This window comes from Calypte anna, chromosome 1, assembly GCF_003957555.1.
Source record: "Calypte anna isolate BGI_N300 chromosome 1, bCalAnn1_v1.p, whole genome shotgun sequence".
Classification (NCBI taxonomy): Eukaryota; Metazoa; Chordata; class Aves; order Apodiformes; family Trochilidae; genus Calypte; species Calypte anna.
The window spans coordinates 56679719-56706294 of NC_044244.1; the positions used below are offsets into that span (position 1 = coordinate 56679719).

Sequence of the window (26576 nt, forward strand, 5' to 3'; positions counted from 1 at the left end):
CTGGGGGTGACACTCAGCCCTTGTAAGGACAGGGTAGAACAGACCAGATCCTGTGGGCAACAGAAGTTCAGAAGTAGTCAATGAATTTTGACTCTTACTCATGTCTCCCTTGCACTCCCAGTTTGCAGAGGGAACAGCTCTTGGATTGGGGTAGGCTTTGGGGGAAAAACTCCTTTGGCACCTTTAGAGGGCCTCAGTGAGGTAAAGAGGGTGGAGAGGAAAGGAAACCTCAGATATTGTGCAGGGCACTCCAGACTAAGAGATGTAAATGGGCCTCAAGATAATTTCCTCTCCTCAAAGAAGCCCATCTCAGGGCTGAACAGCCTGCAGACACCTTCAAACAGAGCAAGAGGGCTGTGCTTTGAAGTTACCCAGAGGAGGAGGGTTTTCTTGGGCTCTTGCGCATATCCTACGTAGGCAGCTTCCCTTGATGTGCCTGGCATGGCCAACATAAAGGTCCCTACACCTCACACGAACAACCAACTTGCTTTGCTGCTGTATTGTAGTTCTGATATCACTGCCCACATATACGCAGTACATCTCCAGTCCCAGTAAATTCCCTGGCCATTGTTCTGGCAGAAGCATTCACATCCTCGGGCAGTTTCCACTCAACATCTAGCAATTGCAATCCACTAAATAATCTCCAATGAAGACTGACTTGGTGGGGATCTCAGGCCAAAAGGAAGAGGGCATCAAGGAGAAGGAGATGTGCAACACAGAGTCATTGAGCAGACAAGGCAGCCTGGACTACAACTGGGAGGATGATGAAGCCACTCTTATCCTGACTCTTATCCTCTACAACGTGAGGAAGATTGAAGTCTCTAAGGCAGCCAAAGTCTTTGAGGTACAGACCTCACCATTCCTTTCCTCCAATAAGCCCTCCCTTTTCTCCCTATTTCTTTTGCATCTCTCACTTTGCATCTCCCTTTCTCTCACTCTTCTCTTGCTCCCTGCCTGAATTGTGCCTCCAGCTGACTTCCCTCTTTCTCATTTTCCCTGTTGTGCCACAGCTGCTCAGAGAGGTTGGCTGGACTCTCCAGGTGAAGAAGGAGAGTGCCTGGTAGGGAGGGAGCAGCTGAACACAGTGATTTACAAGGATCATCCTTTTGTATAAGGATTTTCTAGAGCAGATGCCAATTTATTATTGCTTTCTCTCAGTTATGGTGTCCAGCCACTACATTTCAAGCCAATGAATTTTCTCTGCATATTTGGCAGGAGATACAGAGAATACAAGAGCTGTAAACCATGCAGGCATTAAACATTCTGGGCACTTAAAGGATCTCTGCCAGGTGCTCACTCTTATCTGTGAAATGAATAACTCAAAAGAAAAATGTTACATTTGTTACCTATTTTTAATAATTTGCAATTATTTAATTATTATGATGTTATTATAAATTAATAGATATGCTTGTAGTCTGCCAGGGTCAAAGAGTTACCCAGCCACTCTTTTTTTATTTCTGCACAGATGAAATGCTACAGTCAACACTAACTCATCTTTCATCTCCATCTCTCTATGTAGTTCTCAAATGTTTAGTCTTTTGCTCTCCTGTAGTTTATCTCCTTCTAAACTGGGCATCGTTAGGGTTTTTTTCTTCACATGCACTAGTAGTTAAGAACTCTTTTTAAAAGTCACCTTTTAAAGGGATTGTAGAAGTAGATCTAAACCTACCTAGATTTTCAGCTTCAGTCAGAAGCTTCATCATATACACAACTCACTCTTGCAGGTGTTTGAAACTCAAATCCACCACTTTGAAACCAGACAAGCCAAAAAGCCCAAGAATTCTGCTGATAATCTTGATATTTTTGTTGAATGTGAAGTTCATAGTGCTGATGTTGGTATCCTTATCACCTCCTTAAAGAGAGTAGCAGAGGATGTGAAAACTAGCAGAGAAAACAAAGGTAAGACATTTATGTGTCTGTTAATGCTTTTTTGTTCCCTTCTGGAGTTACTTTTTTAGCATTAGCTTGTTAATAGGAATTTAAATAACCTGTATAGCAGGTGAGCCTGCAGTAATTTTTCTTCTCTGCATGACTATCTTGTCTGAATTGTATTATTCCTACTAGTGTGGAAGTAGAAGGCACTTTGCCATAACAAGTGGCACTGAGGTGAGAAAAGGGTTCCAGCAAAAAAAGAATTGAAAGGTAGATCAGCAAAACAAGAAGCTGAAGAGAAACTAGAAACTCCTGAACAACAGAAATATGGTGGGCTGAGAGCTGTGCAGAGAACTGGCTTCTCCAAGGTGAAAACAGACACTTGATGGGAACACTGTGATATGGCAGAGGATCTGAATGTTTCATTTGCTTGTTGGTTTTGTTAAAAGAATCAGTATCTGTCTGTGGTTTCCATTGCTGTCTGAGTTCAGTCATGTTGTCTTTAGGTAGATTGCTGCTTATCTGAAATTAGTTAAATGCAACCAGCTCAAAGCAGCTCTCAAAGCATTAGAGGGAGAGAGGTTCAGGCTGGGAGAAGCAGTGGATGAACATTTTGTAGAGAACAGACCAGCTGCCAGGTCTGGAGTAAAAGAGCATCAGACATTTTCTCAAAAACCTTATAACACTTGTTTGGAGGTTGTGCAGCTTCAAACTTGAACTTTAGGAGCTGCATTTCACCAGGCAAAGTGCTACAAGTGCTACTCCACTGCCTGTTCTGTATTTGAGTTACATCCCTACCAGTTACCAGTTTTCCAGAGGTAGACAGGTGTTTTTCCCATTTACAGACAGGTAGATTATTGGTGAGTACAACAAGCTGTTGGAGACCTTTAATACAATCCTGAGGACACCAGAGATTTCCCTGATAAGTGAGAAGGCTGAGGATACAGTTCATAGCTTCAGCTTTCTGAATACAGAATTGCCATGATGTTTCTTGCTGTTGACAAAGCCAGGCAGAAATTTCCATGATGCTTTCAGCTAATACAGTCTAATGCTTTACAGCTAGTACAGTTTTAGCTAACAGTAATTCTTCATATTTTACTTTTTAGTTATGGTTTTGAGCAGCAATCACAAAAGGAACCAGGTATATTTTAGATGGAATTATGCTAGAACTAACATACTTATCATGCAAAGTCTTTCTGTTTCTGTGTTAGCTCAGACTTATACACAGAACTCCTTAATTTGTAGAATCTATTCTGGGCATTTCAGATCACAGAATTCAGCAGTGTCCAAAGCAGTTCACTTGATTTCAAGAGTAAAAGGTCAGGGAGTTGATATTTCTGGCCCACAGAGATACCTTAGTTGTGGGCACCAGCGAGAACTGAAGGATTGGTCTAAATGCTTTTAGTGGTTTTGGTCCTGTTGAGGTGAATTCAGTGGTGTTGAAGTTTCAGAGGACTTCTAACTCGGCTGGCCATGGGTTTAAGATTGGCTAATGGCCCATTTTATATCCTATTAAATATTGGTATATTCTATTAAAAGTGGTGGTGCAACTTATTAAAAGAAGCTAGCTGAAGCTTCACTTTCTAGTCAGGCTTGCAGATATTTCTGCTAATTAAAACTGAGAGATCATAATTACAAGTTAGTTTCAAATTTTTTTTCATCCAGCACCAGTTTGGTTGGCAAAAAAATCTGACTAGTGACATGTAGATACTAATATTCTTAGATGTTGATGAAAAGAAAACTTGTAATCTTCAGTACAATTTTTCTTTTCTGTGTCTTTTAAAAAAGTTTTTTTGTTCCTATCTGTCGCAGTGGGTGTTTGATGCAAACAGATGCGAGACGGAGACTTGCTTGATGCAAACAAATGTCCGCCTTTATTGAATCAGAAGGCGATATTTATACACTAATCTAAGAGCTAATGCCACGTATACATATTGCTGATTGGTGATTTCTACATCTCGTTACACACGTTTTAACTTGATTGGCTACAAAGCATTTAGCAACAATTAACTAACAAAGCTTATCTTTCACACATTCGAGCTTCTTCGTGGATGTTGTAATCGTGCCGAGTCCCTTAATCTAATCGTCTTGCTTACTCCTTAACCTTCGAGTGTTCTAACGTACTGTTCCTTGCGGTTACAAAATATGCTTTAAGCAGCACTGTCCTTGCACATAGCCCAAAGCTTATGTTGAAATTATCAGCAATTGTTTGGTGCTGACAGTCTGAGGCTGTACTGCCTCACCTATCTCATTTAAATCTCACTGCTTTCTCTCCAGTGCCCTGGTTCCCCAAAAAAATACAAGATCTGGACAAGTGTCACCATCTGATCACTAAGTATGATCCCAGTTTGGACCATGGTCACCCTGTAAGTTTGAAATCACTGTTATTTCATTATAAAAAAAAAAAAAAAAAAAGAAGAAGAAAAGAAATGAAACTCTGTAGGGAAATTTTTGTAAGGAAAATTTCAGGAGTGAAGAAATACTCATGTAAGGACAGGAAAAAATTGATGGTCAGATAAATGCAGATTTTCAGTGGAATTAGGGAGATCAGAATAAATGACTTAACAATGAGAAAAGTATGTGTCCTGTGATTCATTCAAGGTACATTTGATTAATATCAGACACATTCTGAAGTAATTTCTTCTCAACATATTTAGCTTGAGTTTACATTTAATTTTGCTTTCATTTCAAATTGTTTAGTTTAAAAATCTTTTCTGTTTATTATTTCACCCCTCATATATTTGACATATATCCATCTGGTACTAGCTGGTCCATGTAGCAGTTGAATTCCTCATCCTTCTGCTTTTTGCATTTTCTGTTTTGACCTTTCAGATATTCCATATCTGCATTTTTAATTGTGAATATGCCAGGAATTTCATCAAAGTACGGGTGTACAGAGGATGGTAATGAGGACAAGCAGCAAAAAGCTAAAAATTAAGCATCATATCCTCAGAGGGGACTATAAATGATTTAACTTGCAAAAATCTTCTAGTCAGAAGATAAGACAAATACATGGCACAACTGATTTATGAATATCTGAATGGAGATTTTAATATAATAGGAGAAACTCAAAAGGTCTGGTGATTTTAATTAAGGTAAGTACTTAAAGTTTAAATAGGAAACAAGTTGGAAAGAGTATAATCCTAATTCACACAAGGGCTCCAGAGCCAGAATTGTGGCTGATTTAATTGATACTACATCAATAGAATATTTGTGATGAGCTTTCCCTTGAATTCAGGCAGTAAGTCTTGCTTATGAGTGGTCTGCAAAAAGGACTTTATTCATACTATATTGTGTGTGTACCCTTAGTCTTGCCACACATGGAAATTCTAAGTTAAGGAAGAGGGAAAATGCAGTGTAGAGTCCTGCTCCAGTCATGACAATAGTAAGGCAAAGTACTGGGAACAAACAAATAAACACTTATTTCTTATCAATGTTTTCCAACTTTTGTATGAAAAAAATAAGGGACTACAACGGGTCATTTGCTGCTCAGCGAGGTAGGTCACATAATTATGTTCTGCCAAATATCACAAAAGTATGAACAGTATGAAAGGAAACAGTATGAAAAGGAAAAAAAAGCACAGATTTCTCAAGGCAAAAATATAAGGAAGATTGAGGTGGACGTCAACAGAATCTCCAAGATCATGTTTTTTTTGAACATTTGAATTCTATTTAGACCCTACTATTCACCTCTGCAATATTGATGCTACTAGCTATGTACACTTCTGTGTGGTGCAAAAATTCTTTCCAAGGCTGTCTTTTATTTCTGAGAATAGCTTTTAAAATTATAATGCTCTAGGAGAGTTCCGTAACCTCCTAAACAGGACATATTTAATTTTTCCTCATATCTTTCTGATAGAAAAAAAATCAATTATTTGTTGTTTTTCTGAGCTAGCTCTGAGGCTGCTTCTCCCATGATAACTGAATGCTGGGAATTCTTTGAATTAGACTAAGTTCCTCTCCTACTTTGCCACCAAAATTGGAGGTCTGAGTGCTAAAGAGGATGAGAGAAAGCACCAACGGTGCAGAGTTTCGGAATTGGGGGATATTATATATATATATATATATATATATATATATATATTGTGGCACTGGGGATAAATCTACACTGCACAATGCAGTGCAATGTAGATATACCTCAAATAGTTTGAAACAAGTTAGCTGAGGCAGTGAGAATCTCCAAAGTAGCAAGAAATAGAGCAAGAGGAAATGGCCTCACGTTGTGACAGGGAAGGTTAGACAAAATGTTAGGAAAAGGACTTCACTGAAAGGGTTTTGAGGTACTGGAACAGACTACGCAGAGAAGTGGTGTCATCACCATCCATGGACGTGTCTAAAAGATGTGTAGGTGTGTTGCTTAGGGACGTGGTTTAGTGGTGTACCTGGCAGTGCTGGTTTAGTGGTTGGATTTGATGATCTTAAAGGTCTTTTCCAACTGAAATGATTCTATGATTCTATAAGGGAGCACAACATAGGCTTATTTACTGGGCTGCTAAGTATTTACTGGGCTTCTGTTAGCCTGTCAGCTTCTGTCTAACCTGTTAGACAGGCTAGAGTAAGGTATTAAATATACTGATGTACTGATATATACTGATTTACAGGTGCCTCAGCAGAGATTTTGCATATGTAGTTACAGCCAAATAGGCTATTTGAGCTGTCTGTGTCAGCAGCTTCACTTTGTTCTTATGTGTCTTTAAGGGCCAGCAAAGCAAGATGCTGACAATGTGGCATCAGTCTCTAAGGCACCTTGGCACTGGCTATTGTGGTCCCCCAGAATGGCTCCTGCTGCCCCGAAGGTGGGTACAGAGCCCTGGGAGCTTCAGGAACAAAGCTGACAGGTCACAGCATCAGTGCTGGTCTGACCTTTCCATGTGTTTTAACATGCACTTGCCACAGCTAATGACAAGCAAGGATGCCATCTGAATAAACGTATAATCCATGACACACAACAAAAATAAACATGTTCTCAGGATCCATTTCTTTCCTCAAATTCACATACACAATACTCATTAACTGCAGTGTTGCTGGTATTATTGCTACACTGAAAACTATGTGGTTAAACCTAAGGGAGAAATTTGGCTTGTACTACATGAAGTGGTTCCAGTAAATTCTGAATATTTTAGACTAATAAAATATTTGTACAGTGATGCCAATCAGCTTTCCTTTCTGGGTAATATTAGTAACAGTGCCAGATTTCAGATATTATTCCTATTATAAATGACGTAAAATTCAAAGGAATTTGATTCCACATCTCTGTTCATATTTAATAGTTGGAGAAGCTTGCTTGAAGCTGAACTGCTAGTAAACACCAAGGGGGCAAAAAGAAAACTCTAGTATTTAGTAAGTAAACTGCCCCTTTAAAGGCATACCACTGACCCTGTGTTTATCATAACACAGTAATAAATGGGCAAGGGGGGGAACTGAACTGAAAGTCTGGATTTCTACCTATTCAGTAACTGTTCTAATGATTTCTATGCAGTGAGGATTCCTTCTCCCACTGTCCAGGTGCAGTGAATCCTTTCTCTGATGAGGTGGATACTGGGCTTGGTACCTTCATATCCATCACAACTCTGTAAAATCACAGAATGGTTTGGGTTGGAAAGGACATATATCTCAGTCTCTGTGTCTTAGCACAGGAAATAAATGATTCAGAGATTTGGCTTTTCCCCAGTGGAAGCAACACCCCTATTTCAATTCCATTTTGAGTATGATTTGCATTTAAATTTGACCGTAAGTGTAATGACCCATGATGTAATTTTTATGAGCAACACCAAAACCTTCCCACCAAGCCATGTTACTTTCCCTTCTGGTTGCAGAGTTTGGCCTCAAGTCCATAAAGTTCAAGAGTCACTGCCTCAGAGAAACAGCCTGTTTGAGGCCTAGGTTTTTGAATGCTTCTGTCAGCAAAATGATTCATGCCCATAAGTCTTTCTTAACGTAAACCCTTTTTTGAATTATTTTCTAATTCAGGGATATGCTGACCTGGAATATAAGAAACGGAGGGCGTTCTTTGCTGACCTTGCCTTTAATTACAGAGCGTAAGTACAAGGCTGCTGAAAAGAGACTTTGGCTGTCTTCATGTGCTTTCAGACACCTTTGTGTGTAAGAAATACTGGAGACTTAATCTTCTGTCAATGTATCAATACAGCTATTTTTTCCTAGTCAGAATTCAGCCATAGAAACTTTCACTCCAGATGAAGCAGACTTTTACCCAACACAGAAAATATACTTTTAGATAAAAATCTTAGAACTGCATTCACACCACCTTCAGTGCTATATTTTGTCTTAGTAGAGATTATTTCTTAATATAATTCTTCTCATTGCAATTTTGCAGCTCCTTTTAGAACTGAATTGAAGCTAATATTTTTCAAGACACTATAAGGAACAATATTTAGAAATATATTTTTTACAAAGAAAAACTATTTACTATTTTTTAATTTGTTTAAGGTGTCTCTAACCATGTACATTAGCTACCTAAAAAAATTCCCAGATCTCATGTGGGTGACTGAAAATACTTCTGCCTTTATGTGTGAAACGTCACCAGAATCACGTTGCTGTCTAACAGAGTTAATCAGATGTATAGGTAGAGCTGGCTGTGGATTACCAGCCTCATAGTGCCCAAGAAGTGGTGGAAACTCCCAAGTCTGAAGAGACTTCTGTTTGAGAACAGTTTTATCACTGTCACCATATATCACAGCTATATACTGCACCATATATACATATATAAAACAAACAGTACAAAACTACATAAAACCAGTACTCAGAGCTACTGAAGAAGCAGCAGTGACAATGAGAAGACCACCCATCATTTACTGATGACCATGTAGTATGTGTTTGGGCAGCTCTCTGCTGATGAGTTCATGAATGCCTCTCTGCTATGATGCTATGCTGATCCCATTCTCCAGGGATGGACCCTCCACACTGTGTTTTGGTTGCTAGATTGCTTAGAGCAGAGGAAGCTGTAAGCCTAAATACCTTTTTCATTTCTGTAAAGCAGAATGTGTCTCCCTTTCTTACATTATCCCTCTGTTGCCTTGTCACACTGGGACAGAGGAGAAAGCACACACATTAGAGCCTACCAAGACAAAAAAGCTCTTAATTAAGTGGTGTCTTGCTGTTACTATCTTCATTATAGCAAACATGCATGGTGCAGGAAAAAAAAAAATACTTGCAAACTGAACTTAAAACCTCCTTTAGATACATATATCATTTTTTCTTTTCATTACAGAGGAGACCCTTTGCCTCACATCGAGTACACAGCACAGGAAACTGCAACTTGGTGAGTTTTTCACATCTTTTCTGATTTCTGGACCATTCCAGAGTAGTCCCAGGAAAGACCGACAATGTAGGACAGTCATAACTCTTTCATATCATATTTATCTATCTAAGTGTCATCTTTTTGTCATTTGTTTTGTGGAAAGCTGGTCTCAGAGTTGGTATTAAGTATTCACTTTCTAGAGTAAAATGTGTTTTCCTTACCACCTCACAATCAACCTGATTTTATGCCAACCCCATCAACCTATAGAAAAAAGAAAACACCTATAATATTAACTGGCCTCTAATTACCTATAGCTAGAAATATTTCCAAATCCATTTCCAACTTTCCAAATCCATAACCATGAGAAAAAGCCTGCTTATAGGATGGAAGTTCACTCATAGGATGTGGCTAATCCAGTGCTCAGAGGACAGTCCAGCCTTGCTTGTTCTCCTGAAAGTATTAATTGCTGTGAGCACGAATAGTTATCATTCTCAGACTGAAGGTAAATAAAATTTTGAAGTGTCTTTCCAGGATACAGTATTTACACTGTAAAAAGGCCTTTGATGTCATATGAAATTATGGCACTATTACCTGGGTACAGAAGTTCTTCACTGGGGATTTGTTTCACCTGAAAATTAGCCATTCAAAAAAAGCTCCACCTCAACAAAGAGACAGAATTAATTCAATTCAGAATCTGTTTGTTGACTTAATGTGAAATATGTGGTAGATTTCTAAGAAAGCAGAGTTCTTATTTCATATAGCTCTGTTTCCACTTTCGCTAACTTTAACAAATCTCAGTAAGCAGCAATAGTTACACACTTGTATGCTAATACAAACATAAATTTCTCCACGTGTCCCAAAAAAGTGCAGAGTCCCAGGACTGGGGAGGGTGCCACATATACACATAATACGATAGAGCCTTTGTTTTGGAGGGTTCACAGTTTAAAAGGAAAGACAGCCCAAAAGTGAGGAAGGAAGAATAACGACCACATTTTATAACTATGGAACGAAAATGTTAGAGCTCAAGTAATTTGCCCAAAATTATATATAAAGTTTATGTCAATGCCAGGAATTAAATCCCTATAGTAGATGTCTTATGCCAGAACTGCAACCACAGGGCGATCTCATCTTTTTCAGTGATTATTTTATCTTAAATAAAATCTACTGTGCCATAGGAAGTTTGAGGGCTGTTGCCCACAGTCACAAGGAAACATTGCATCCAACTCATCCAGGCAGTTACATTTTTATTAAGCTCAAAAAGGTTTTTATAGCATCTTTCAATTGTCGGAGATTGATGGCTGATGTCATGCTCATGATTGCTACCACTAGCCAACAATCTTGGCATGCAATGATGTGTGGGAATGTCATGTTTAAGAAAATTTAATTTTGTGTTCTTTCCTGTTTTTCCATTTTGTTGCCAACCTCTGTCATTCCAGTATTTCTCCACCTAGGACAAGTCCCACTGACTTCATTCCAGTACTTCTCCATCCAGGACCAGTGCTAACAGAATAGACCTGTAAAGGACTTCTGTCCATTTCCCCAAACAGCCAGCAACCCCATTTGCCTTGTTATGGAAAGCTGCTTCCAAAATTAGACCTCCCAATGGATATCACAGTCCCCTGGGTCTGTGCCCTGAGGTCAGCTGCCACACAGCACAACTTAGTTCAGGGCTTTGGAATTGAATGGGAAATCTGTAGCAGAGACTAAATCCCCTTGGTGTTCACTCTGAAGAGTTGTTGGATGCCTTCAGTTTGTAGCAACACAGCTATAAAAAAGAAAACTAAATAACTAAATAAATACGTCTTTCAGAAAACAGAGGGTCCAGCTCATCTGAGACTGTTTTCAACAGGCTTTTTGGAAGGCCCTGAAACAAAGTAGTGATAAAAGACATCCTATATGTAAAACCTGCATAAGAAAAAGAGACAGTCTAGGACAAAATTATGGGGATGAACCTGCCACATCCTCCTAATAAAGATGAACAGTGCCAGTTTTTTCTAAAAGAATAAAGAAATCTGTGTAAAATAAGATCATTACCTTTAAAGCCTTTCTAGTAGCTGGCTCTCTCCTTGCCTATGAGGCTCCTTTCCAGAGTTTATCACATGCTGCTCTTTTAGGAGTTTCTCTTTCCATCTCAGGACTGGAGCACCATCAGGTAGCAGCTTAATGGTTCTTTGAGTGATAGCACCTTTATAATGTGAGGCATTGCACCTATTTGAGACACTACCTTAGGAAAGTCAGTTGTTGGTTAGAAATATTTGCTACTCTGTTGCCTTTGGAGTGAACTTAGATGATTGCCTTAGAGGTAGATAGAGAGGAACAACGCTTAACTTTGAATAATTCATCACTGGTCTCTGAGACTGACTATGTTTCTGTGGTAGTCTGTTTTGACACAGAGTAGATTGATGCTTTGATAAAAAAGACTATTTTTGCAAAAGTGTAAAGCTCCATTCTGGGGATAAATTGTGTATTGGTTCAGATCCTACCCAGTGCCACTTAAATCAGTAGTATTCTATGGGAAAATAAGCCAGAGCAACACTTGAACTCTAGTCCTTATTTTTTCTTAATTCTATGGAAATGACCCAGTCTCCTGCAGCTTTTGCAATAGTGACAGCAGCCACTGTTTGCCTCTGTTATTTTAATTTTTTTCCTCCTAAGGTTTACTTCCCCAGCTTCATTCAGGGTCATTACTCCCACATTGTGTAAGATATTCATACAAATAAGAGAGAGACATTACCAGGGACTGGCTATCACCTCCATAGCAACAAGAGCATCACAAAAAACAAACAAACAAACAAACCAAATACCAAAAAACCCAACAAAACAACAAAAAACCCCAAAGAAATACCAATACAAAACCAACAAAAGGTAATTTTCCATTCCCACCACTTCCAAGAATGATCTCAATTTTCATAAAACAATGTTTATAAAATTTTTAACACCCTAGGGATACGTCTGAACAAAAATAACTATTTCTATAAGGTTCTTTGCCATCCTATTACTACTTGCTTATTTTGCAACAGCAAAATAAAAAGGAAATATATTCCAAGCCACAGCTCTAAATCCAAGTACCATCAAGTCTGGGAGATGCTTGAAGCCTGTGCCCAGATCTGATTATATATATTTTTCTTCAGCTGGTCTCTTTTTTATAATGGGCTAAATACTTCAAGCAATTGGCAAGTCTTCCAAATACATAGTCCATGCCAGGTATTTTGAACTGCAAAAGTATGAACCTCTATGCCTTTCCAGATGTTACTTTCCAGTATCAGAAAATATGCTTTTTGGGGGAGGAAATTTGTAAGAGCCAAATATAGAATAGGCTTCAGCAAGGAGATGGAGGGACTGTTGTACCCCAAGGCAGAGAGGGGGGAAATACCTGACTCATTTCATCCCTAAACTGTGCAAAACAGAGAGGGCCACAGCCTCAGATTTCTCCCTGGCGTTTCCCTGGTACCTCCAACAACCATATAATTAAGCAAAAAGCCGTTCTTAATTAGGTTTAGAGTCCTGTTTCATTTAAGGGGAGTGTAGGAAGGGGTAAACCACATTTGCTCCACCTTCTGAAAGAAAAGAAAATCCAAACACTTTATGTTTTACTACAATCACCCAGGCATCAGCTGTCAAGCACCAGACATCCCAAGTTCACAGTTCTAGACTGCTGCCTAGGCTGGGGGTTTATGCCTCCGTGTGGATCTGTATGTAGGGCAGATAATTACAGTTTATTGAGGTGGGTCGTGATATGGCTTTTGCTTTTCAGGAGAGAAGTATACAGGAAGTTGAGAAGTCTTTACCCTACTCATGCTTGTACACAGTACCTGGATGCTTTCCAGCAGCTGGAGAAATATTGTGGCTACCAAGAAGATAACATACCTCAGCTTCAGGATGTCTCTAGATTTTTAAAAGGTCAGTTATTATGACCTATGGTTTATTCTACGGTTTCCTGGATGCCTTTGTACACTACATACACACACAAACCATCTCATAGTACCCAAGATGGTGAGCAGAGCTGTAGAATTCCCTGTGCAAGATGAGCTGTAACACCAGATGTTGATACCAGGCACATTTAGGGACCAAGCTGTAAGTTTGTTTTTGCTCTGTGAGTGGCTGCAGTTGGTGTGGCACTGACTTTTCAGTAATTTCAGTACTAGCAGCAGCACAGCCACAGCAGCACACTGCTCAGCATGACTTCCACACACAGCTGTCTGAAAGCCCTCCTTCTTTAGTTCCTCCAACTCAAACTACGACCAAGACATTGCCATTTTTAGGGAAGATTGAACCGTTCAGTGACAGGTTTTGTTTCACCTTTAATGTAAGGGAATGGAGGCCTGGCATAGGAAAAGCATCTCTCATGAGCATCATTGTATCCAGCTGTAGGAATTTTTCTGTATGTGCATTTTTTATTTTCTCATGTGTTTTTCCCTTCTAATGAACTACTCATCTTACTTGCCTCCTGTAGTAACTGAGCTGATAAAACATCTTTTCTCGTGGAGAAGTTGATCCCATTTCATTCACACAGTAGCTAGCAGAGAGCTCCAAAACTCATGTGATACTGATTTGATTAACACAGATATTCATAAGGTTTAAGTGAAACAGATGATTTCAAAGTGAGACAGTTCAGGATAATGTAAGAATATCTTGCCATATTACTTGTGTTGCTTCTGTTGCTTAACACAATTTGATTGTCTGGCATCTGAGACTGCTAATTTCTTTTGTAGGCTCTGTTTCTAAATATTCTCTATGGCATACAAATTGTCCCAGTGCATACAACTCTGAAAATTTTGTGAAGAACATCTGGGAGGATGTTCACAATGAGTTTTAACTCATCTACTGTAAACATGGGGTGTTTAGTGTAAGCTGTCAGAACTGTTCTGACTGTGAATAAGAATTAGGCATGTCAGAGGCATTTCATTCTATCTCAAATTGGTGTCTAAGGAAAATGGAAAGAATGGCTTTCAGGAGCACTGGTCCTACCCTCATTAAACTGCTGACAAAATCCAGATTAGTTTAGTCTGTAGGCTTTGAAAAGATTATGCATAGACAGAACGTAGTTTGTTCAAAAGAAATGTGTTTACAGCTAGATGAAGTTAAGAATGAGTAAGCTATTTTAGTCTCATTATATGGGGCTTTGACCTGGTATCTTACTTCAGTGATTCCCTCTAATAAGGTCATTTCACAATGCAGAATACTTTCTAGGTTAGGATAAAGACTGACATTATTGCAAGGTCCCTTTATAACAAACTCAAACTCAGTCTGAAGGATCTGCGTGGTCTCTAAAATCTGTGTTAAAGACAGCCCCGTGCCAAACAATCACTAAAAAAGGGTAATGATTTATAAGGAGTTCTTCTGATTTATTACTTATCTGGGTGGCTTTAACCACTGGTGTCAGAAAGACCAGAATTGTTTCTTACAACTCATCAGTCTACTGTGTACTTAGGCTCTTTTGTGCATTACAAGTGTGCAGCACTCAACCAACTGAACTTTAACCAAACTATAGACTGTGATGTGTCTCCCAAAATTCCCTGGCATACAGTGGATGTATGTTAACTACAGCCTATGTGGAGATGCGTAGTGAAGTGTTTCTTGTCACTGGCTAGCTCTGGGTGAGCCCTGAACTGTACCTATATCCTATTTAGGACATAAATTCCAGTATTTTTCTTTGCTAGATATTGCCTCTAAGGACTGGACCATTCTATAGAAGATCTATAAAAGATCTAAGGATAAGACTTTGGAATGGTATGGAATGGAGGAGAGGAAGAACAGAACAGAACAGAATAGAATATTTCAATTGGAAGAGACCTATAACATTCATGTAGTCCAACCACCCAACCAATTCAGGGATGACCAGAAGTGAAGGTACATTATTAATAGCATTGTCCAAATCCTTCATAAAGACTGGCAGGCATGTGGTATGGAGAACCTCTCTAGGAAACCTAGAGTTCCAGTGTCTGGCCACCCTCTCTGAAAAGAAATGCTTCCTAATGTCCAGTTTTAACCTCTGATTGTGCAGCTCTGAAAAATCTCCCATGTTACATCTTTGAATATAATAAGCTATAGTGATGCAGAAGGAGAGGCATATAGAATCATAGAGAGTTAGGGGTTGGAAGGGACCTCGAAAGATCCTCTGGTCCAACCCCCCCCCTTCCAGAGCAGGGTCACCTCCAGCAGGTCACACAGGTGGGTTTTGAATGTCTCCAGGGAAGGAGACTCCACAACCTCCCTGGGCAGCCTGTTCCAGTGCTGCATCACCTTCACAGTGAAAAAAATTCTTCCTTAAATTCATACGGAGCTACCTATGCTGCAGTTTATAACTGTTTCCCCTGTCCTATTGTTAGTCACCCCTGAGAAAAGCTTGACTCTGTCCTCCTGACACTCACCTCTTACATATTTATAAACATTGATGAGTTCACCTCACATTCTCCTCTTCTTCAAGCAGGAGAGACTCAGCTCCCTCAAGCTTTTCCTCATAAGGGAGATGTTCCACTCCCTTCAACAACTTGGTTGCTCTGTACTGGACTCTCAAGCACTTCCTTGTCCTGGAGCTGAGGGGCCCAGAACTGGACACAATATTCCAGATGCAGCCTCACCAGGGCAGAGTAGAGGAGGAGAAGGACCTCTCTCAACCTACTTGCCACCCCTCTTCTAATGCACCCCAGGATGCCATTGGCCTTCTTGACCACAAGGGCACATTGCTGGCTCATGGTCATCTTTCCATCCACGATATCCTGTGGAAGAAGTGATCATGTTATAACCATCCACACAGCCATCTAAGTTACCATCTTTTTTATTGAGCACTATCTGTGAACTCATGCTAGACTTTTGACTTCAATAAAAATGGAACATTAAGATCTACCTAGTGTTACCTGGCCTGCTAGTGAAGCTGGTTTGAACAGAGATGAGATGCACATTATAAGTATATAATATTTACTAAAAGGGAATTTAAATGGTTAAACATGTGATAATTTAAATGGTGTTTCTCTAACAGGTTAACTAGATGAACCTAGGCATATCTTTCTTTCTAGGAAAGATATTTGGATTTAGGCATTCATTTTTAGGCCAAGAATTAAGTCGTACAGATCACTTTAGGTCAAACACTCAAGACCTTATTTTCAGAAAATTTTCATTTTAGAGATCTTTGAGCAGCACATCCAATTAGCTATGCCCCTGGTTCTTTGCTGATTTTTGGTATCTTGAGTAATAACAAAATAGAAGTTCAGGTTTAGCCAATATTACCTTCAGTAGATAACTTTTTTCTACTGTCTGTGGCCAAGTCTGTTCCATCAGCAAGTGGCCAAGTCTGTTCCATCAGCAGACTGCCTGATTCACTGGCCTATATTTAAAAGGGCTTCTCAGGGAACATAAGCTGTAATGTTCATTTTCCTTCCTGCTCCTCTGACATAGATGCTAAAGCAATATAAATTTCCCTAGATTCTTTCATAGTGCTTCCAAAATTGGCCGTAGTTACGGCTTGGTTCTCATCTGATATATTTTTCAGCTGGTGCAGTTTTCATTTTATTCAGACTCAGAATTCAGCCCAAAGAGGACCAGATTCTGAGATTCCTCTGCACTAGTTAATATGGCATCAACACCCAGGGAGAACCCCTCTTGTGACAGCTCCTGCCCAGAGCCTGAGGAGTTATAGCTCATGGTCTGTGTGTTCCTCCAGACACCCTGCATTAACAAGGGAGACAGGAGAACAGTAAACTGCCTTACAACCACTTCTCATTGCCTGGTTAACTCCAATGGCTTTGCTCAGCATTTAGACAAAGATAAAAACATAATCTCCATAGCTGCCTAGTCTCTCACGTTGTCAGGTAGAAGCATTCCTTTCTGTTTGTTCTAGTTTGGGGTTTTTTGTTGTTGGTTGGTTGTTTTTTTGTTGGTTTGGTTTTTTGTTTTTTTTTTTGGCTGGTATAGCTTCAGATGTTTTGTCACTTCTTCCAACAAAGCCTTTCCCCACACCCTCCTGCCTTCTCTTCTCTCTCTCTCTGTTTTTTTGTTTTTTTTTTCTCTATTTTTTAAATGAAAAAAATGTTAGTAGCCAGACAGAGCAAGACAAGAAATGCTGGAAGAAACATTAAAAACCAAACCAAAACAAATCTTTTAAATGGCTTGGTTTCTGGGTGGGATTTATTGTTTGTTTGTTTACATAAAATAAATTAGGTTCCAGGCTTCATGACACAATAGACTATGGATTGAGATGTGAGCAAAAAACCCATTCCTGAATATTTTAAAATGTAGTTTTATGTTTTAAAGAAGATGAAATGTCATTTATGGGAGCTGAGAATGCAACACAGATTTTGAATATAGGACTTCAAAAAGATTATCATTGGCTCTCTTTTAAAGCAGTGATTTTCAAGTTTCTTAGCTTTGCAGACCACCAGCATGTTTCCCATGAAAATGTAGATTTTATATCCTGCTGGACATAGGATTGGGTTGCTGGGGTTTTTTTGCCATCTCTCCCAGAACTTTTTGTAGTAATGCAGGGTGTCCTGGGATAACACTGATAGCACAAGCTGAAATCATGGTGCTAATATTGTATTCTTCTACCTATGGACACATGCAGCATGAACACGTCAGTGGTGGTCTGTGTGGTTAGTTTCAGTCAAGCATAATGGTGGAAAAAACCCCAAAAAAGCAGAGGGGAAAAACAGGCAAGAGCATTGATGGAAATTTTGATGTTAAATGGTTAAGAGCCAAATTCCAGCACCTTTTTCTCTGACAAGGACCTATTTGCCCTTTCTACTGCATGCTTCCATTCTAACAAGGTCCACGCAGAAGGTTAAAATCGATAGCAAGTGTTGTCAGTGCTGACCTAGTTTATACAAACAGAGCATGCACTGGCAATGGGAAATGAAGTTGAAGAGTATGCTCTAATTCTGCCTTTGGGGTATGTTGAACTAGGCCCATTGAGGAACAGAAGACTTGCTCAGACCAAAGAAGGTCCATGGTCCACTTCTGTCTTTAACAGTGTAAGGTACAAGGTGTTTCAGTACAGGGAATAAGAAAGTCTGCAGCAGAGGCCTAAATAGTAATCTAGCATTACGCAAGAACCAGGAGTTATCAGGAAAGGGTAGGGATAGGCTGCCCCCCTTATCTAGCTCCTGTTTTTCTTTTACATATGCTATACAAGAAATGAGAGAGAGAACCCAAGAATTAAGACTAGCCAAGCCTGAGAATGCAGATTCTGTCTCTTGCTTGATCATAAGGGTCAAGACACAGGGATCAAACACATCACTGATACATGGGACATATAAATGTCTGTAAATGTGCTAAAATGTAAACTGGGATAGGCAGCACTCCCATACCTTATAACATTGCTGTATGAACATGTGAAGGATGGATGGCTTGATGTTTTGATCTTGTAGTGGTTTGAGCCTTGGCAGTACAGGGACGCGTGGCTAATGCTAAGCCAGGATTTTTCTACTATGCTTAAATAGAGGGAACTCCTTCAACAGAGCACAAAGGTCCTCTGAAACTGAAGTAAATGTGCCATAAATGTGCCTGAATTCAGTCTCACTTTTCTTTGCAGAGAGAACAGGTTTCCAGCTGAGACCAGCTGCAGGACTGCTGTCTGCTCGTGACTTTCTTGCCAGCCTGGCATTTCGTGTCTTTCAGAGCACACAGTATATAAGGCATTTCTCATCTCCTATGCATTCCCCAGAACCGTAAGTTTGATGCTCTGGCACAATTCTGTCCTCCTGAATGTGTTGGGAATGATTCTCTTGGGAACAGCTCTGGAGCTCTATCAAGTAGTCCACAGAATGAAACAATTTGTCAAACTGGTAGCTGGAGAGTTAGAAGGGGAAGTCATGCATGAGAGGGTGTGGGTCTCTGTCTCTCTTGCAAAGTTGTCTGGGGAAGGAAAAGACTGGAGAATATCTTGTTTAATCTTTTCATCCTGCCTTCAGTTACCATCTGCTGGAGTTTCATTCCCCGCTGTGAAACTCTCCCAGTAAGTGCTGGCCAGACAACAGCAATTATATTTCATGAGAAATTACAAGTTTGCACAGACACTGTTGCTGTATGCTGGGACAAAACAGGGCCTTTCAAAGATGTTGTGACATAGGAGAATAAGTGCCTGTGCCATCCCAAGTGAGACAATACCCAATACCCAGTACTGGGGGACAGCTGTTCCCATGGCAGAAAAGAATGCCCCATCACGCTTGTTGCAGAGCCAGGCCAGGTATGGAGGCAGCTGTTGTGGACCAGACCTCACACTAGCTCCCTTTGGGGCTTTACCAGCTAAAATCCTTCATGGGAAGTCTACATAGGTCAGTAAAAGAAACCTGTATTAAATATGAAGGTCATTTGCTTTCCAGAGACTGTTGCCATGAGTTGCTGGGCCATGTGCCCATGCTAGCTGACAAGGAGTTTGCCCAGTTCTCACAGGTAAGAAACTTGTTCTGCTGTTCTTTATCCAACTGCTCTGTATAGCAGGCCAGATGAGCCTCAAAGGCATGCAGCTCACTGAGCCTGAAAAGCTATTTTAAGACTTGATTGTGCCCGAGTCTCAACCTCTAGGGGTGGTGGGCTAGCAGTGCCCTGGGGGACATCTGCTCCAAAGGAGTGATATCACTGCTCCTAATGGACATTGGGTAAAAGGAAGGGCAAGAAGTGCTTGTGGGACTTCCCTGTGGGAGGGCCATGTCAGAAGGATACCAGAGGATCCTCTACGGTGGTATGTGAGTTATAAGGACTGTGTGGTTCCCCTGGCTTCCTGTCCTACACCACATGAACTCCTACACCACATGAACCCAACCAGCAACAGCCATCAAGCCCACAGGCTTGTCTCCGGATGCACATTTTTATCTCACATGATATTTTAATTGTGTCCATCACTATGTCATTTATCAGAGTTGTTTTTTCCTTTTACAACTCACCAGATTCTCACAGCATTGCTCACAGTGGTGAGGAAGCTCCAAAAGCAAACAGGGCTTCTTTGTACAATAAGGGGCTGTTTAGTATGAGCAGTCAGTGTCAGACCCAAGCGAACTCAATGACCTCTTATAATTAGAGACTTCAAAACTATGAATGTGCCTCAAAAAATGTGCAGAGGGAAGAAAATAACTCATATTCTAGGCTTATCAATCAGTAGGCAGTGTGGAAACTGACAAAAAGAGCAGAGAAGTTCCATGATGTAAATGTCAGAATATCTTAAAAAGAAAACTAATTCACCTCATTCTAGGTAGTTTCCAGTTGTATCAACTTGGATGCATGACAGTCATAAATACTGGGTACTGTCAGATTCAGATGAGTAGTATTTAAAATGTTCTAGTGGTCTGTAATTTATTGTGGAAGAAACCCCTTCAGTTCAGTTCAATACCAGAACTGAAGACACATTAGAAATAAGAGATTATAGCAATTTCAAAACTTTCAGCTTTCCTCTTTTCCCATCTATAACACTTAGTATACAACATGAGATCACATTAAATGAAATTTCAAACTTTACACTATTTTTCACAAAGTATTTTCACAGTTGAAATTTACTGCATGAAAGTTCTCTTTTATTCAATTCAACATGAGACGATGAATGGTGAAAATGCCCTAACTTTGTTTGCTGAATGATATGGATTCTGGAATAGTTAAGAACTTGAGACATCTACAGATTCCTATTGTGAGGATAACACAATCCGATGTTTATAGTTACAGCTAGAGATTGGTATGCAGAACCAAGGACACTGCTCAGTTCTGAGGAACTGTCCCCCTGATAAACAGGGGACACAGATCAGAATAAACAGAATCCTCTCTGCACAGATCTGAACCACTCATAAGGGCTGTCTCATGAGAGACAGAAAGGTATCGGCAAAGATAAAACCCACCTTGCTATTCTTTCTTCTCATGATTCACTATAAATCTTTGCCATGCATAGTCCAGCAATAAGCCAAGAGATGGTTAAACTTTACACAGTGAACACTGAGGACAGAACACTCATCTAATGTGGCTCCCAGTGGTATGTAGCTGGGGGCCAGGGAGAGGTAGGCATCCTGGAAGCCATAGAAGGTCATTTTGGGTGACAAAAACAATGAATAGTTCATGCTATTCATGCTAGAAATGATGTGATCCTCCCCCTTCCCCCCTTTCTCTCCCTTGGGCTGAATAATCACGCTAGTGTAACACTGCCTGCTTGCTTACTTGCTTTAGGATATTGGACTGGCTTCTCTCGGCTCATCTGAAGAGGAGATTGAGAAACTGGCCACAGTAAGTGCAGATGGCAGTTTTATATTGGAGGCAACCTCCAAAAGACTTGCTCCATATCCCTCACTGTGAAGGGAAAGCTCTCCTCCAGATTAGCAGGGAGTATCAGCAGGATTCTCTCTTCTGCTCACCTACAGGTTAGGGAAGAGGGGCTGGAGTCCCTCTGAGAGAGCTCAGAAGTATGTGATTCCACCTGAGGAAGTGTTTGTACTTTTTGTTTCTATAAAACAATATCAGTGAAGCTGAGTTTCTGCAGTTTCAGCAAGGAGGGTCCCAATTCACCTTCCAGATTCACCTAGTAGTGAATGCCCAATGTGATTCCTACATTTTTTCCCCCATAAGGTGCACGGAAACATCAGAATTTGGTTCACCCTGTATTCATTAATTTCACAAAACAAGTGAAAAGAAATTTAAGAGCTTGGGGAAGGCTCATTTAGGAAAGGGGGTGATGGTAGAAGACTCACAGCTGAAATGCCTTTCCCATATCATGGCCCCAAAGCAAAGCAGAGCGAGGCACTGTCTGAGGGGGATTATGGCTCACCTAAAATCTGTCTGCATGTATCCATCCTTGGGTCAGGACTAGGTGAGACTAACAGTGTTTTTAGACTTCAGAGACCAAAATGTGTAAGTGCTGAAAATTTCATGGCATCATCCAGGTCCTGGCTGGTGATATATGAGGGAACTGTATGGGAAGAGGCAGTGACATGTCCACATTTCCTCTGCAATTTCACCTCTCTAGGTCTTGAGAGGCTGGAGTTAAGATTCAGATCCATGTGTTCACTAGCAGTAAAAGAATTATGTGTCCTGGAGAGCTATTTTCCATCATTACCCAAGACTTAGTGAGACTGAGTGAAGGCCAATAGCTTACATACCATTGCTTTGCAAGCACCCTGGACAGGCTAGGACTGGATTAGAGATACGAATAAGGTTAGAAGAATGATTTCTCATATCTGAAATTGTTGTAGTACCATCTAGGGTCTGGGCAGGTAGAACAAGGACACTTTTTTGAATGGGCTACATGCAGTTCAGGATCTGTGAGAATACAATTGTGTAAGAGCTGTTCAAGTATTCTGTTCAGTAAATATATTCTGAATCAACAAATCAGTCTTCAGTAGTTTAAAAATTAGACATCTAATCTTGGCTTATTGGTTAGGTTTCTTCTCTGGAAAGTGAAGACAAAAAAGAACCTGTAACATATTCACTATCCTGGCATAGATGTCAGACAAATTCTTTTTTCTCTATGGATGCCCTTCTGCTTCTCTTTTTATTATAAAGAGAACATAAGTAACTAGTAGCTTGGATGAAATTACAACATTACAGATAACTATAAGTTTATTTCAAGGAGCTTAACTTTGCTTGTCAATATGGTCTATAGCATTTATGATGCAAACTTCAAAATGCCATTATTTCTTTCAGTCTCTGGACTTGTCTAAGCATGTAGATCCATGCACAACAGTCGGGAAATCTCCAGTGTTCATTTGTACAAAGTGTAAAGCTAGTATCATATTTTGTACCCTGTTAAAACAGTGAGAGCTGAAAGAACTTCACTAACTAAAAGCCAAATACAAGATATATAAGGAAAAATTAAAAATAATTCCTCTTCCTCCGACATCTCATTTTCCAGCCACAAAGACCTTCCTCAAAATGAGGAGATACTCGAAAGATTTTATGTGAAGAATCATGATTATTAATACAGTAACAATGCAGAATTATTAGATGAACTTTAGAGAAAGCATCTCAGGATTCTGCAGAAAGAAATATCCTGGCATGCTGTTTCCTAGTGGTAATTTTTCAGGCTAAAACCAAGTCATAAAAATCATGAGGCATGTGAAAGAGGGCAGGAGAAAGAGAGAGAAAGAAAGAAGCAGAACGGACAGAATAGCAGAAGATTCTCACATTATTTTAGAAACTGTCTTCAGTTCTTTGAGAAAGGTTCTGAGAACACAATACTTACGGCTAAAGAGAAGCCAAGGTCCAGCCCTGTTTATGAGGCATCAAAGAGCCATATGTCCCTAAAAGAACCTTGGAGAGTTGTGACACAAAGCCATATTCTTGAAATGTTTTATTTTTCCATGTTTTTCCTTTTCACAACACCTGTCCAGGGGTCAGCCTGTGTCCAGATTTGTCCTCCACTGTCCATTTCCTTAGATGCTATAGGAAGGGAAGGGCTAACAGGCTGGCATAGAGCAGAGCTGCTTTTATCCCACTACTGTCCAGCAAGCAAAGGAAGTATGGTCCTAATCACTCTTTATTGCAGGGAAACCCCAGAGAGATGCATCTTATTTTCTACTGGAGCATGAGAAAGATGTAATTGCCATAATCTTAAAGGGTATTTGGTTGTTCAGGGATAAGTAATTCTTCAACTCTTCCAAAGTGACAGACAGACAAGGGAAACTGCCCTTTCAAGTACCTTTCCTAAGGTTTTGAACCCTCTATGGGGGTCTACCTGTCTTTCTGAGGGCTGTGGGTTGAAATCTGTCAGCTTCCACTGACTACACTGAAGTGCAGGGCTAACAGGTTGCAGGGTAATTTGTAACATCTTCCAAAGAAAGAAGGGAATAGGAATTTATGGTGTTATTTACCCAGGTAATTATCATGAACAAATTGTTTGTCTCTTTTAAGAGTGGTGGCAAGTTCTGAACTAATGCATGCTATAATTTGTGTGAGTTATATATCTTGAGAGAGAAAAAAAAAAGGTTCTTAAAATATAAAACTATAAAATATGAAGATACAAATATATTAAGGAATAAGGATAAACAAAAATGAAAGGAAAAATTAGAAGCTTAAAAATTAACTGCTTGTTGAGACTGTTTTTCACCAGTTGTTCTTATTAACAGCTTTATTGGTTCACTGTGGAGTTTGGCCTCTGCAAGGAAAATGGATCCATCAGAGCTTATGGGGCAGGACTGCTTTCGTCTTATGGGGAGCTTATGGTATGTGTCAAATATACAGTATTGAAATATTTATACAACATGGTTTTATGACCTCTCTATTAAGAGCAAAAGATTGTTTCCTCACACAAACCAAAACAATTTTAAATGCAGATTTTTCTTTTGCAAAGAAATCCATTCCCCCACCCCAGAAGCTATGAGTAGGGGGGGGAAATACTGTAGGATTGTACCTGTCTTATCCCTAAAGAGATGAAATGCAGCAGAAGCAACCATCTTATGAATGTACTAGATTTTCTTATTTCTGGCCAGTAGTAATAAGGTAGACTTAACATAAACACATGCACCTTTCTGAATTACTCACTAGAGGGCAATGTTATGCCTATTATCAACTGCAACTTATTTATGCCATTGACGTTCCTGCACACAAGGATCAGAAAGGCACTGACTTGCTGGACCAGCTAAAGTGTGTAGATGATGTCAATAGCAAGGACACTAACAAAAGGAAAATGCTTTAGTACTTTACATTCCTAAATACATTTAAAAACGACATTTTATGTAGGTGAAAATGTGCATTATGCAGATTTGATACTGCCCTGCCTGGTCAGATTAACTGCTTTAAGAGGTACTGTACACCTTTACAGAAAGCTTATGTTTGCCCTCCCTTGGGCAAACAGCTGATAGAGGGAAGATTATTTTCCCCTGGTTCGTGGAGCACTGAAGTAGATTATGAGTTTTTAAGCCCAACCCCCCAAAACTGGTATGTCTAGGTTTCAATCGTTTCAGGTTGTCCAGATACTAATTTTTTTTTTTTTTTTTTGAGTTAGTAAGAGCCAAAGGAAAATGAAAAACACTATTATCAAGTATTTTTATAAATGAGGGGAAAAAATTCATAGGAGTTATATTTTAAGCATAACAAGACACAACAGCCTAACAGCCAGCTACAGCATCCGTTCACATGGATCCATGGCTGGATTAGCACAGTTTAGACTCCCATAGCTGGAGCTGGTTGGATTGTTGTGACAATAAACACATCACAAAACTCTCCTAGTGGTACACAAGTCAGCACTCCTTCCTGACAACAGACAGATGGAAGAAACTTTACTGTATCCCAAGACATTTCTAAAAGGAGTCCCAACAAAGAGGCAGCTGAGAGTTAAGTAATAGAAGGAGGAACCCTCCCAGATACCAACCTTCATTTCATCACCTGCCAAGTTTAGCAATGGTTTACTCTCAATATTTGCAATTTGATGACTTTTGTAAGCAAACTCTGTGGTATATGATTCACAGAGTTTTCTTTTTTGATAAACAGATTTGCATTCTTATTGGCCCTTTAGAGAAATAAACATTCCTAAATTTCTACATAGCAACCTGATCTTGTGCCTGACTTCCTGAAGATGAGCAGAAGTGTGCTGGCACCATCACAGCACTTGTCTCTAGAACAGTGAAACACATTGCTTTGAAACAGCAGGTCAATGACTTCCCTTACAACTAGGTTCCAATGCAATAAACTGGTTTCCATGCCAGTCTTTTCCAGGATAAGGCAGAAGCTACTGTTTTTCTGAGAATTGTTCAGTACTTGCTATATTCACAGCCAACAAACAGGAAACCCAGGCTTGCTTTTATTTACCTGGTAAAACCAAAAAGGTCCAGTGACAAAGCTCATTTCAAAGCAATAATTATTCTACTCTGCCTGTCGGGATGCTTCATCATTTTGAATCAAATGCATTTGCATATTAAATGGGGTACTGAAGGGCAGAGGTTATCATGTCTCCAATACCTATGTGGCCTTCATAGGAATATACACCACAGAATCTATTTGCATGATATTGCCTCCTTCTTTTGTTTCATCTTGACAAAGATTAAGGCAAAAGTTGCACTAGAAGTGCATAGTTTTGGTGGCTGGAGTTGAGGGTACTTGGCTTGTGCTCTCTCTCCTCTCTTTCTACCCTTTTCTTCACCAGACACCAACAAGCTCTTCTGCTTTTGATTATAATAGGCAAGAAATTTGTTCACAAAACTGCTATACAACACAAAATTATATCTGCATGTCAGATTTCCTGCCTCTAAGGTTGACAGTGGAAGTACTAACTGTCCTTGAGTTGAGAAATAGAAAATCCTTATTATTAGTTTTATGATCAGTAGTGGTTCGGTAATGATGCTGGATAAACTTTTGATACAAGTGAGTCCACCTGGGTCTTAATCCATCGTATTACTGAACTTACACACAGAGTTGATTTATACTCAATAGGTAATAAAGGAGAATCACCCTCTTCCAAGAATGCATCCACCTTGGTTATGTAACACCTAAGACAGCCTGAAGATGGGCAAGCAATTCACCAGCAATGCTGCCATGTGCCCTCCTG

General features: G+C 39.8%; 1 protein-coding gene across 1 annotated transcript in view; it reads left to right on the plus strand.

Moving 5' to 3' along the window:
• Nucleotides 1–646: 646 nt before the first annotated feature.
• LOC103539151 (tyrosine 3-monooxygenase) overlaps nt 647–26576 on the plus strand; it is a 32036-nt gene continuing 6106 nt past the window's right edge. The window contains exons 1-10 of the mRNA XM_008505634.2: nt 647–844; nt 1725–1899; nt 4150–4238; nt 7843–7910; nt 9101–9151; nt 12885–13030; nt 18657–18792; nt 19447–19516; nt 21269–21325; nt 24160–24255. Of these exons, the coding sequence (XP_008503856.1) occupies nt 647–844; nt 1725–1899; nt 4150–4238; nt 7843–7910; nt 9101–9151; nt 12885–13030; nt 18657–18792; nt 19447–19516; nt 21269–21325; nt 24160–24255 (1086 nt within the window). The remainder of the gene's footprint in view (nt 845–1724; nt 1900–4149; nt 4239–7842; nt 7911–9100; nt 9152–12884; nt 13031–18656; nt 18793–19446; nt 19517–21268; nt 21326–24159; nt 24256–26576) is intronic.